Raw genomic sequence first — 12931 nt, forward strand, 5'->3', positions numbered from 1 at the left:
GTTTGCTACACTAAATTAAGTCGGGGCTCTCGGGAGTAATTGCAGTACCTTCATTAATGAAGTAATGACCCTCACTTGCTACAGTCACTATACATACCGCGTGGCCCCTCGCAACCCGGACGCCTGCGGAGAGAACTCCCCGTTCCGGCACTAATTTCAGGAGCCCAGCCGGGGCAGGTGCCATTGTTTTAACTCCCAACCGCTATTTTGGAAGTTCCCTCACCCCGCCGCTGCCGGCCCCGTTACCGCTACCCCAGCCCGCCGGCGGAGGGAGCCGGGCCCGGCCTCCTGCCCCCGTCCGGAAGTGGGGCCCAGGCGGGGCGGCCGAAGGGAGGAGGCTTCCCCTCGGCAAGAGGCCGCCGCCGCCCGCCATGCTGTTCCGTTTCGGCGTGGTGCTGCCGGCCCGCATGACGGAGGGCGGCGGGGCGCTCCTGCTGGCCGGCTCCCGGCCGGAGCTGGGCCAGTGGGACCCGCAGCGCGCCGTGCCCATGAAGCCGGCGCGGCCGACCGCCCCGCTGCCGGCCCAGGAGCCGGCGCTGTGGCTGGCGGAGGCGGTGCTGCCGGACGAGGAGGCCTCCAGCCCCTTCTGGTACAAGTTCCTCCTCCGGCGGGGCGGCGACCTCCTCTGGGAAGGTAACGGACGGGCGCCGGGGTGGGCTGCGGTACGGCTGGTGGGAGCGGGTGGGCCCCGGCCGGCCCTCGGTCAGGTCCCGGTAGGGCAGAGCAGCGGTGGGAGCTCCCCTGCTTAAGGGATCGCTGGCCTTGCTGGCGGCTCCGGTAGCGCCGCCTCTTCCCCGGTGCATCGCCCGGGCCGGGAGGTGTGTCCCCGCCGGACGGGCCGTAACCCCGCAGCCCGGACGGGTGGTCGGCGGAGACGGCCCCGGCCGCCTCCTCAGCGCGGGGGGGGGGGGCATGAGTGAGGCTGCGGGTGGGACCTCCTGGGCTGTCGTGACATGGCGTGAGCGCTCGCTAACGAAAACGTTGTGTTTAGCCGTGTGACGGAGGAGGCTGGTCTTCTAGGTTGGTAAAAGTTCCTTGAGACGGTTTCATTGTTTCATTTATTTATTTATTTATTTATGCTTTGGGCATCCGTTGTGCCTGATGTTTTGTTTTCTTTCTTTCCCCAGAAGTAAAGGACTCAGAATTTCCTACTTGCGCGTTAAGGTGTGATTTGTTGCTTTATTTCGGAAAGCTGAGATGTCACGGTGGCATTTTCAGGCTGTTAGATTTTGCAGTCGGAATTGCTGGGAAAAAAAAAAGAAATTGGAGGAAAAAAGTTTTATCCCAGCTTTTCCAGTTTTCTTGCTTTTTCATTTCACTATGATTTTCTCCTGTTCTCTGTTGTCAATGTTGAACAACTTTAGTCAGTTCCCATGTGCTGATCTAGTATATTTAATTTAAGTATCTTAAATAAAAGAGAACATTCATGCAATTGTGTGGTGAGTCAAATAAATCTGTAAATATACCTTTTGTCACTGAGGAATGGACCGAACTCGGTGAAAGCAAGACAGATGACTAGGTAATTTGTGAGAGTTTTTTTTTTTTTTTTAACTTAAAAAATAGTTTTATAATCCATATACCAAAATAACACATTGTAGAGCAGTTGCTCTTAACTCATTTTAAGAATACATATCACGCTTTTAAACTGCCATTCTGTCATATAGACCAAAACATGCATGTTGTCATAACTGCTGTATTTGTTTTTTCTTCTCATGCTAATAAAAGACTGTTTGTTAATAGTACATTCACAGAAGTTTACATCATGATGTGCTATTTACTCCATGTAGTAGCAATACTTTTATTTAGTAGCTAAAATAAATATTATATTCTGCCTGTTTTAACCATGTTTTTCTTTTGCAGAAATGCAGAAAAAGTGAATTTATGGAATAAAAATCTTTGCATCTGTCCAAGGAAGCAGAATTGGGTCTCTTTTGAAGGTGCCAAGTTGTACATAATATGCCAGTGATACTGGTGTGTAAAGAGGTCCTCACCACACAGAAACAGAAATAATAATAGCATGTTCCAGTCTGTAGAGAATCTGAAATTGTAAGGTGATAGTTACTTTCTAGTTTGGAGATAATGGTATCTCAAGGTGTTTGGCTATACCTGGGAGCACATTTAGTAAATGTTGAATAAAAAACATACTCTGTTTTGGCGGTAGTGCTGCTGATGCATTTTTAGGATTAACCTGTGTGGGATTTTGTTCTTGTCATTGTGAATGCTCAGCGGTTTGGGCTTATGCTTAGCTAGGATGATAGAAAACAAATGGGCATATCATCCAAATGCGGAGAGTTGTTTTTAATTAGTCATTCATATCAACCATTTTTTAATAAGTTTTCTAGAAAAAGCTAAATTTTCTTAAACCCTGACATTTTTTGTTCTTCATGTATTACATGAAGGGAGCTTAAGCATGTTTTTCTATCCAATAATTAAGCAATATCTTGTAGGGTTTTTTTAATGTCATTTGTTTTAATGTTTATTTTTTTTTCCAGTTATAGATCAGTATAAGTTTTTGGCTGTCATCTGCTTGTTCTTGTAAAAAAATCACAGTTTGAAAACTACCTTTTTAAAATAAAGAACAAAACTTTTTTTTTTTTTGTGATAAGCAAATGCTGTGCTTTGGCTCTTTAGTATCCTATGTGTTTAGAATTAAAATGCGCTTTGGGAGACATTTAGCAGTTTCAGAACATCTGCACTTCTGAAGACAGGGTCATGAGGGATACAGGACAGTGCAGAGCGATACTTGCTCTGAATTTATGAGTTGAGGCAATAATCTGTAACCAGAGAAACTCCTGTCCGATTATGGATGTCAGATGTTTATGTATATATTGGATATGAAACAATGTGCGATATTTAAGAAAATTACTGCCAATTTTTTGTTGGTATACTTGTGTGAGATTTCCACTAGTAATGCAATATTATTTTTATAATACTACGGTACATGTTGCATCATATGTTTTGAGTATAAATTTAGCTCATCCTTACGGCCATTCCAGTGCAATGGGGAAGCTGAAAGATTAAAGTGATGGTTTTTGTCTCTGTGGGTTAGAAGAGTCAAAGTCACGGGCCAGTGTTCTGTGGCTTTTGGATTCTGCCAGGTGGTTGGGTAGGAAGCCCTCAGGCAAGGCTTGGCCTGCAGGAGGGTCTTGTTGCTTGTGTCTGGAGGGAACTTGTTCCCCTCTCTAGGAGGATGAGGTGAGAGAGGAGACTCTGTAGTGCTACTGAAGGGTCAGATGCTGCTTACCTCTGCAGTCCAAGTGTGATGATGCTGCATCCAGGGGCTGTCACGTAAAGCTTTTGGGTGCTTCTGGCTCAAATCAGGTGATTTCTGTATACATGGTGGCCCAAGTGAGGTTTCTTTGGGGATGATACTTTGCTTACCTACCATGAACTCAGATGAAAGGCCTGTTACCCAGGAGGGATATTAACTGTGCTACAGTATCTGTGGAAGACAGGTTGGTTATCTTGAGTTTTAGAATCTGGGAATAAGTTTACCCATTAGAAAAAATAAATGAATGTATACTTTTTTGTTGTTGTTGTTCCAACTGCATCCTATGTGACTTTCTGTGTACTTTGTTTTTCATGCAGATTCTTCAGAACTGGGTTTATGTCTCTCTCTCAGCTTGGAAAGTAAAAGTATATTGTGCCTGTCAAAACTAAATAAATACAAGATGAAACTTATTCAAATAAGTTTGAATTTATTTTTGTGAGCTTATGCTTGAATACTCATCTTTGCTTTTATCCCCTTTACTCTGGTCTAAGTAAACTGTAGGTACTATACAAGATACGTGTTCCATAAAAGGACAGAGGAGTTACTAAGGGTATGCCCCAAACTGCATTTGAGATGATGGAGTGCAGTCTGTTGACACCTTACATCTTGAGAAGGGGAAAAATATCTATAAAAAAGTGTAAGCTTATATTCTAAAATGTTGATCCATTTTCACGTAACCATTAGTTTGATGTAATTGGTGCTTGCTTGAAGCTTGACAAGGACAGTATTGCCAGTTAAAGCTGAAAAGGCACAGTCAGCCTACATTCTGGTGATTTATACAGGTGAGCAGAGCCCTATTCCTTCCAAAAAAAGCATCTATAGTTTTGGGGTGGGGGGAGGAGAGTAAAGAAGGTGTCTTGTTTGCACTTACCTGCTGCTGCTGTTCCCTGTGGTTTCTTGGGGGCCCAGAACAAATAATACAACACCGTTCCGTTAAGAAACAATTAGGTTTCGCAGCCTGTGGCTTGGTATATTGGCCTTCCAACAGTTCCAGTTTCTGCTTCTGGGAGCTTTTTGGTTACAGTTTCAGCCACCTGTTGCACCACTTACACTTCTGATGATAGTTCAGAAAGACTGGTACCTTTATGGAGTAATAAAGATTTTCATAGTATTGTAATATAATTAGTGAAAATATCAGAAGTAAAATTTTATCATAGTTTTCAAGGGTCAAGCACTTGATTGGCTGAAAACATTGGTGATAGTGAGGCACATTAAAATTTCATTTTTTCAAGTGGCGGTCTGTTGAAACCTAAAACAATCTCGCTTGGCCTCAACTCTGTGGAACAAAACAGGTATAATTTCTTATTTTAAAGAGGGATACCCTTTAAAAGCTGTACGGGAAGTTAATGCTTAGTTGGCATTTGCATTGGAGAGGTTGTAACAGAATAAAAAATATTTGGGGCTAAGCCATAGAAGGATGAAGGAAAGTAAAAATTCTTTGAGGCCGTTCTGGAGATGTACAGTTGCATGCAACATTATTTTTCTGTAACTGAGCTGCATCTCTTTCTTTTTTTCCCAAAGCTAATCTACGTATCCCCGAATAAGGTAGCAGTTCTATTATTTAAAAAAAAAAAAAGGAAAAAAACCAAAACCTGGAGTTGATAATATGTCTTTGTAGTGTATTTTTTGTATTGTATTTGTATGTACAATACAAATGTAATTGTATTGTAATATACGTATGTAAAAATGCAGATATTTTATGTAGTGTTGTCCCCACTGGGTGTCGCCATTTTACCTGTGAATAGCCAGCGCCCGCAGCTTGCAGCTACTTGCACATTTCATCAGAATTTAGTGTAATATGTTCTGCCTTTGACAATAATCCGGGGCTTTAATTGCTTTCCCCTCCCAGTCTTGATCTGAAGTAGGTAGTGACTGGGAGGGAACATGAAGTGCAATTGGATGTTGATAGTTGAATAATAGTGCATAATATGTATTTTGTTTGTGCAAGGCTTATTGCTTGCTGGATGATGCCAGGTGCCTTACCACCTTTCAGATGTGAGGAAACTTTATGAGTAAAGTGGATGACTTCGAAATCTGCCGCCCAGCACCTCTTTAATGAATGGAAAGAAACTTCTGTTTACAAAGTGCAGTAGTTCCTGGTGCTCTGTTCTTCAACCCCCTCAAGACATATATTTAGCATGGATTATGGTATAATTAATTGGTAGCAAGTTTTTCATTGTTTCCTAACTCTGTGTGTCAGCATTAACCAACTTATACTGAGCAGACTACTAAAGATCAGTAAAACAACGGAGGGTTGCCCATGAAGCCACAAAATTAGAAGAATAAAAATAAGTATGTACACATGCATTCCTCTGGATTTGGCAGGTATGTGTCATTTTCTACCCGCAGAGATAATCAGGGGCCAGCTCTGCTGTGAGAGCCTAATTAAAGCATTTGTGGTTATAATGGTAAAAGTACAATAAATGCATTGTTTATGCAAATACTTTACTTATTTACCATTTTCCCCATCCCCCACTTCACTCCCAAGTGACAGCAGCGTGCAGTCTGGGCTGACAATGTATTTTCAGTGGCAAGAAGCACTTAGAAGTGATAGTGAAGTAACTGGGATGACACTTTGGTTTAAGATTTTGCCACGGCTACTATTGTGATGCAGCTTGTTTCCTGCCTGTAGTTCAGTAGTCTTTTCTGGTATGGTAGAAAGTAACAATCAGTAATATATGGTACAATGCCACAGAGTTTCAAAGCAGTTAGGAAGAGTGTATTACATTATACATTTGGTCGCTATCAGCCATTATTCTATCATCTGCATTTTCTGTATTCTTATTTCCACCATCCGTCTGAGAAGAAGAACTTTTTTACATGAGCAGAATTCCCTTTTAGTTGCTTTTCTCTGGCTTAATCTACATCATTAGGCTGGCCATTTGGTTAGAAACTCTTAGTACAGTAGCAGCTCCCACTGAGGAACACCTGTGCCTAAGTAGACCTAGAGAGAAAAATAAAACATGGTTTTGGAAGTTGCCTTTGAAAATTCTTACTCATTTCTGATTTAAGAAAAAAAAAAAAAGAACCCTTGTTGATTAACAGCATTAAATGCTGACAAGAGCTTTGTTATAAAGCATTTAGTGCTAATTCTAGCATAATTAAAAAAATATCCATAAAAAGAATTCTCTTAGGAGTAGAGTAATAGACTAAAAAAAATCTCAAATTTAACCTGGATTTTAGTAGATTTAAAACTTGGTTCCTTGGTTATGTATAACAGTCCTACCAAATGAGATTGTTTCAACAATCTGCTTTAAGTCTGGTAGAAACTAAGCAAGTGGTGTATGATACAGATGGTCTTCTGCTTTTTGGATATCTCTTATGGGCTGACAAATGCAAGGAAGCATTTCTGAAAATCAAACCAGTCATGAAGAAGCAGTTATGGCAAATTAACAATTCTGTCTTACAGTAATATTAGGTATTTTAAGTAATACAATAAATTCATCTACTGTTTCAGAATCTAAAGGGAAGACAGTTTATTGACAGCAGAAAAAGCATTAAAAAGCAGAGTAATTATACCTCTATTAAGCATATGAGTAAGGGTTAGTACATGACCTACAGAATTCAAATGTGTAATTTGGTGCCATTTGTCAGAGGTGTAAAAACAAAGGGCAGCTTTGCCGAGACTTCAGGATGGTGGGACTCAGGCTGCCGAAATACCCGACCCCGCTCAGTTCCAGCAAGGGCAATTCAGCCTCCCTGACCTCTGTTTTTTGACAATCGATAGCAATTCAGCTTTGTTGGGATTGAGACAGATCCTATTTTGAGACATCAGAGGTTGAATTTCGTTCAAACAGGCAGTAGGGAGACTTGCATGACAGAATCTGGTGTAAAGGGTAAGTAAACTTGAATATTGCCATTGAATAAATGTAGTGATGGCAGTCCAATTAGAGTCATGTCTGATAGTGACACTGTGGTAGCACATACAGATAACTATGAGAATCAGGTCCAAAATAGGACTTGAGGCTTTTCTTTGTTGCAATGTTGATATGAAAGATTAGGAAGCTGGCAAGTACTTAATCTTTTAAATCCTTTGTTTTTGAGATTTTTTCCCCCAATATGTTTCCTTTAGTTCCTGTTGTTCTATTACTATTTTTTAAAAAAAATCTTCTATTCCTCAACCCCTCCCATTCCTCTGTCCCCAGAGTGTTTATGGTGCTTCTGATGTTACTAAAATCTTCCAGGGGAACTTCTAAGCGTGAACTCAAGATGTTAATTTACCTTGTTAAAAGGGTGTTGCTTAATATTTCAAACGCAATTGCTTACAATATTTAGACAAACTTAAAATTTTGACTTGATGTGTAAAGCCTGCTGGTTCATGCAAAATAAGTCTTTGCTCTTACTGATTTGTAAGTAGGTGATCTGAAAATTGCCTGGCTGCTTGCGGTTTGGATTTATTAATTGCCGTTGAAGCTGATGTGCGTATCTAAGGTCATCTAAGTACTCCTGTGCTTTTTCAAAGGTAGCAGTGAACTGAGAAACAGGCTGACCTTGCTGAGGTTTGGAGGCTTGGAAGTCGCAGGCCTGTGGTTTAGGGTCTGGCTAAGGCTGGGATGAGATACACAGCATCTTTATGGCTGCTGCTGAGCCTTGGAGTTTCTACACACCTTCCTTCATGCAGTAGAAAACAGAAAAAAAAAAAAGAAAACTTCCAGCAAGGTATGCGACAAGCTGGGAGAGCTGTGGCCGAGCAGTACACTGAGTGGCTGTGCTGCAAAGAGCTCTGCACAGGCAGTGGAAGAGACAATCTTTTTTTTTTTTTTTCTTTTTTTCATTCATTCACGTGTTTTTTTTGTTCACCACACTTAATGGTGCTGAGAAATTTAATTGACCCAGATTTTGCTCATTATCTTTTAAGATCAAGCTGATAATTTCACCACCGTGACTCTTCCAGAACATTATGCAATGTGTGTGCAGTTCTCCTCTCTGTCAAGATGAGGCTGTGCTGTTGGCGGACTGTTGGATTATACTTTTCTCATCCCTGCAGTACAGCTGTAATAAAATAGTAACTGTATTCTGTTGTATTGTGTTACTGCATATGGTTAGCTCAAATTTCAGGAGAACCTCTTCTGGTCCCTGCTTATTTTCTTCCAGTCCTTGATTTTTCGACGTCTTTTTCTTACTCTATTTTCAGCTGTTTTTCTTTTTTTTTCGTTCTTGTCTCCATCATTTGCCAGTCCCATTTCTCGGTTAGGTGGAAATCTTTGATTTTAATCTTTTGTTTGGTTGTTTGTGCTGCCAGCTTCCTTTGTATGCAACTTTGATCATCCGTCATCTGCGTTAATCAAGGAGCCATACGTGCAGTTCACGCAGCCTGGGAAAGAGCCCCCTGTGAGGCTCGAGCTGTAAGCGGGGCTGCTGGTTGCTTTCTTCTCCAGCAGTTCTTCTCCTGCCCACATCAGTGGATCCTACTGCGCAACCATCCGCAGTAGAGACAGCAACAAGTGGGATGCAAAAGCAATGGGATTTTATAATTTAATGCCTAGAAGCTTATTTTTACGTTTCTCTTTCAGGTAAGTTTTTTTTTTTTCTGTGAAGAGTCACAAAGATGGAATTTAAATTAAATAGAGTGCTACCCCACCAGTTAAATTAGGATCTGTATCTTCTAATAAACTCTTCCAGATTCCTTCCTTCTTTAATTAGGAAGGTCCACGTGATCAATTAACAGGAGGATTAGTACTGTTCAGATACTTAACTTACCCTTTTTTATGATTGAATTTTACATGTTTTCAAACGATGGTGTATTTGCCTCCCAAAAATAAATAAACCAATGTTTTGCCGCTTGGAACAATATGAATAAGAACTAGATGAAGAAAAACATTAGTTTAGAAATGGTTTGGGATGTTGAAACAGGTGTTTCCTGTTGTGTGTTGCCCTTTGTCAAAGGGCACTTGTGCTTGTTTTCTTTTCTGCAAAGATGAACAGGTGAGTGGAAAACAGATTTGATTTTATTTGCTTTACTACTGACACTAGGAACAGAAAAGTTGAAATGCTGTTAAAATTCTCCCAAATCTTGAGGCCGCACAATGGTTTTTTGACTAAAAAAAGATTTAAAATTTCACCCAAATAATTGTTTATTTCGTATAAGAGGTACCTGGAAACCTACCCAGCAGTCTGGTGGTGTGTTCTGTGAGCAACACGTGAGAAAACAGCCTTTGGTTCTGAGACCAGTGCTCTAGTTACCGTGCAGATGCTGGTGAGGAGACGCACGGCTGCTGGGCCTGAGCGGAGCGTTGAAGGGAGAGTTGTGGTGAGTTCCCACTGGGCAGGCTGGTGGAGTCATGGGGGAGCTATTCAAAGTATCTTGAAGTCTTTGTATGAGGTTTGGGCAAGCTTGGGGGGACTAGCCAGTGTGAGGGGACAGGTGTATTTACATTAACAATTTGTGCACCAAAGGGTTCTCAAGAGTTTTCCTTGCAGCTGCCCTAAGGATCCTGGGGTATGCCCTTGCACTGGTGTGCTTCAGGCTGTTCCCCTCCTTGCACACGGCTTGTAATAGGGATGCAAACCCCTCCAGCCATTCCGTCTCTGCGTGAGTGGTGTGTGTCTGGGACTGGCCAGTAGCGTGCACTTTGTTGCTGGTAAAGATGTGACATGCACTTGTGTCCTGGAAGCATGCTGGATTGCAGCAAAGTAAACTCTTTTCAGTGGTTTCCAGCGATAGGACGAGGGGCAACAGGCACAAGCTGGAATGTAGGAAGTTCCATTTAAATACGAGGCGAAACTTCTTTACGGTGAGGGTGACAGAGCCCTGGAACAGGCTGCCCAGGGAGGTCGTGGAGTCCCCTACCCTGGAGATTTTCAAGACCCACCTTGATGCAGTCCTGAGTAATGTGCTCTAGGCAATCCTGCTTTAGCAGGGGAGTTGGACTAGATGATCTCTAGAGGTCCCTTCCAACTCTGACAATTCTGTGATTCCGTGATTCCGTGAAACCCTGGACCTTCTCTCTTTGTGCCACGCCGGGCGGTGATGGAGAGGCACCTTGACCAGCACGGCTGAGATAGCCTTCCCAGCTTGTAGGTGAGGCCTTTCCCAGCTTCAGGTACAGAAGCTAAACTTCAGCACTAGGCCTTCAGTTTTCATAACTTACCTTACGAAATGCTGTGTGCATTTGAGAAGCAAGCAATAAAACTGACCGGAGTTTCCATAGGAAAGGGCTGCTGTGTCTGACTTCATAGCGAAGCCAATTAGAAAATCCACAGGTGTGGTGGCCTTTCAGATAAAGCAGATAACAGGGACCGCTGGGGTAGGACAAACTTTAAGTGGAGTTGGTGTTGGTCAGACATGAGCAGGCATGTCCAGACCCTGCATACAGGCAGTCTCACAGCCCTTCTGTCTGCACTGGCCACTGTCTTTTCTCTCTGATGCCTGAACAGAAGGTAAGAAATTAGAGCAGCAACGCATTTGTGGTGCTCTGAGAAGAGTCAGGTTCTGCTGAGCTTGGTCCCGTTGCCTTCGTCATGTGCTCTGTGTCCTCCCAAACTAGCCAACCACACCAACAGGCCTGGACTAGAGAGAGCGTGAGGAAGGGGTGGTCTTCAAAATGTGCTGTTGGTCGCTGCCTGCAGCTAACACTCTGCCCAACTCGCTGTCCTGGGCATGGGAAAGTCACCAGGCTCCAGGGATCCAAATCAAGAAAGGATTTTGCTTGGCCTGTTGCGGTGAGGGAGGGGAGAGTGAGTGTTTCACATAGTGCACTGGGTTTTTATCCTGCTTTTGAAAGCTATTTTGTTCTTGGCACGAGCTCTTCCAGTGCTTGTGAGAATCATAGAATGGTTTGGGTTGGAAGGGAGCGTAAAGATCATCTCATTCCAATCCTCCTGCCATGGGCAGGGACACCTCCCACTAGAGCAGGCTGCTCAAAGCCCCATGCAGCCTGGCCTTGAACGCTTCCAGGGATGGGGCATCCACAGCTTCCCTGGGCAACCTGTTCCAGTGTCTCACCACCCTCACACTAAAGAATTTCTTCCTGATATCTAATCTAAATCTCTCTTCCTTCAGTTCAAAACTGTTACCTCTAATCCTATCACTGCACTCCGTGATGAAGAGTCCCTCCCCTTCTCTCGTGTAGGCTGCCTTTAGGCACTGGAAGGCTGCTATAAGGTCTCCCTGGAGCCTTCTCTTCTCCAAGAAGTCTTGGGCTGGCTCTTCTGTCTGACAGTCATGTAAATCCACCACAGATGAGCTGCAATGACCCTGCTGCATCAGCAGAGCTGAAGGGACTTAGATGAGACTAGGCATGTTTCGCCTGGATGTACCTCATACCATGAGGTTGATGCACCTTTCTTCAGACAGAGGAAACTCATGAGGAAAGGTTTAAAAAGGTAGGGGTGGGAAAGGAAGAGCTGAGGGTTATCCAGTGGATGATTCCTGCTCATCACCCAAGATGTGCCCGTTTTCCTACCGGTATACACTGTGTGAATATATGACAGAACATGTAAATGATGCTAATTGTTTTCTATTTAAAACGTGGTTTATGATCAGTTACCTTGAATGAAAGCTGGTTTCATTGGCTGACTTTTATTTTTGTATTAAATGACTCTGGAAGTTAAAAGTTGAGAGAATTCAATCTTTAGCTCATTTATCGCAGCTCTAAATTATCAATAAATTCTACGTTACTCCTCCAAACTTGTCACCTGGCAGTACTTCTGAAACTGTTTTCTTGCATTGTTGTTTTATGACATTCAAAATATTATGGTTTTCTTGTGACAAACTGTGCTAGCAGAAGCTTGATGTGAACTGATACAACAATTTTATCTTTTTTTGAAACTTACTTGTTAAATACATATTGTGAAGCAAACTGTGGTGAGAAGCACTTGTGTATCGTTTGGATATTACCCGGGTAGTGAGATCATGATCGTTTGTGGTAATTGCCTTCTTTCATAACTCTTGCAAGGGGAATAGAGAATTCAGCTTCCTGAACACAGTTCAGTGTGATCATACTGTTCTCTAAATTAGTATTTCTTGGAGACTGTAGCACTCTCCCCTTCCCCTCTGAAATTATATCACTGTATGTATTGAATATATATTCAACAAAATACAAGAAAATATATACACACATGAATATATATACATATAGAATGTATATTCGTATACATTCTGTTTCACAGACATCCTATTTCAATAAGAGGGTTGCTGATTCATAGATCAATATATAAGGAGCTGTGCAATTCTCATGGAAAATGTGAGGAACGCAAGCTGCTATTGATTTCCTGAGTATTACAGCCAAAATGGAAACATACCTTTAGAGATTCCTGTTTGACTGTAGGCCACAGAGGGGAAGTGAGGTTGAGTGGTGCAGAAAAATCAACAGCCATAAATAACAATTAGAGAAGGAAGATTTTCAGAATGAGATTTGACAAAACCTGTTTGAGGGAGCAAATGGAACAAATGTCTTGTGGCAATTTACTCTTGGCCTGCTTTCATGTGTGGTTGCAGGCCTGGGAAGGGGATGAATGATGGTGAAAGCGAAAAGGTTCCAAGGCAAGGAGGTTACTGCCATTTAAGAAGGCAGATGGTAGAGAAGGAAGGAGAAAAAGCCGAGAATTAAAGCAGGAGAAGAGGAATGGACAGTAAAACTGGCATATGGCAGAAGGACATGCACCTCAAGCAGCAGCAGTTGGAAATGGGGAAGATGATCGTGAAGACAAAGAAGAGTG

General features: G+C 42.5%; 1 protein-coding gene across 1 annotated transcript in view; it reads left to right on the plus strand.

The window, feature by feature from the left end:
* The first annotated feature begins 302 nt into the window (after positions 1 to 302).
* Positions 303 to 12931, plus strand: part of EPM2A (EPM2A glucan phosphatase, laforin) — a 42133-nt gene continuing 29504 nt past the window's right edge. The window contains exon 1 of the mRNA XM_074168649.1: positions 303 to 633. Coding sequence (XP_074024750.1) covers positions 372 to 633 — 262 coding nt within the window. The 5' untranslated portion in view covers positions 303 to 371. The remainder of the gene's footprint in view (positions 634 to 12931) is intronic.

This window comes from Numenius arquata, chromosome 2 (assembly GCF_964106895.1).
Source record: "Numenius arquata chromosome 2, bNumArq3.hap1.1, whole genome shotgun sequence".
In the NCBI taxonomy this organism is placed as follows: Eukaryota; Metazoa; Chordata; class Aves; order Charadriiformes; family Scolopacidae; genus Numenius; species Numenius arquata.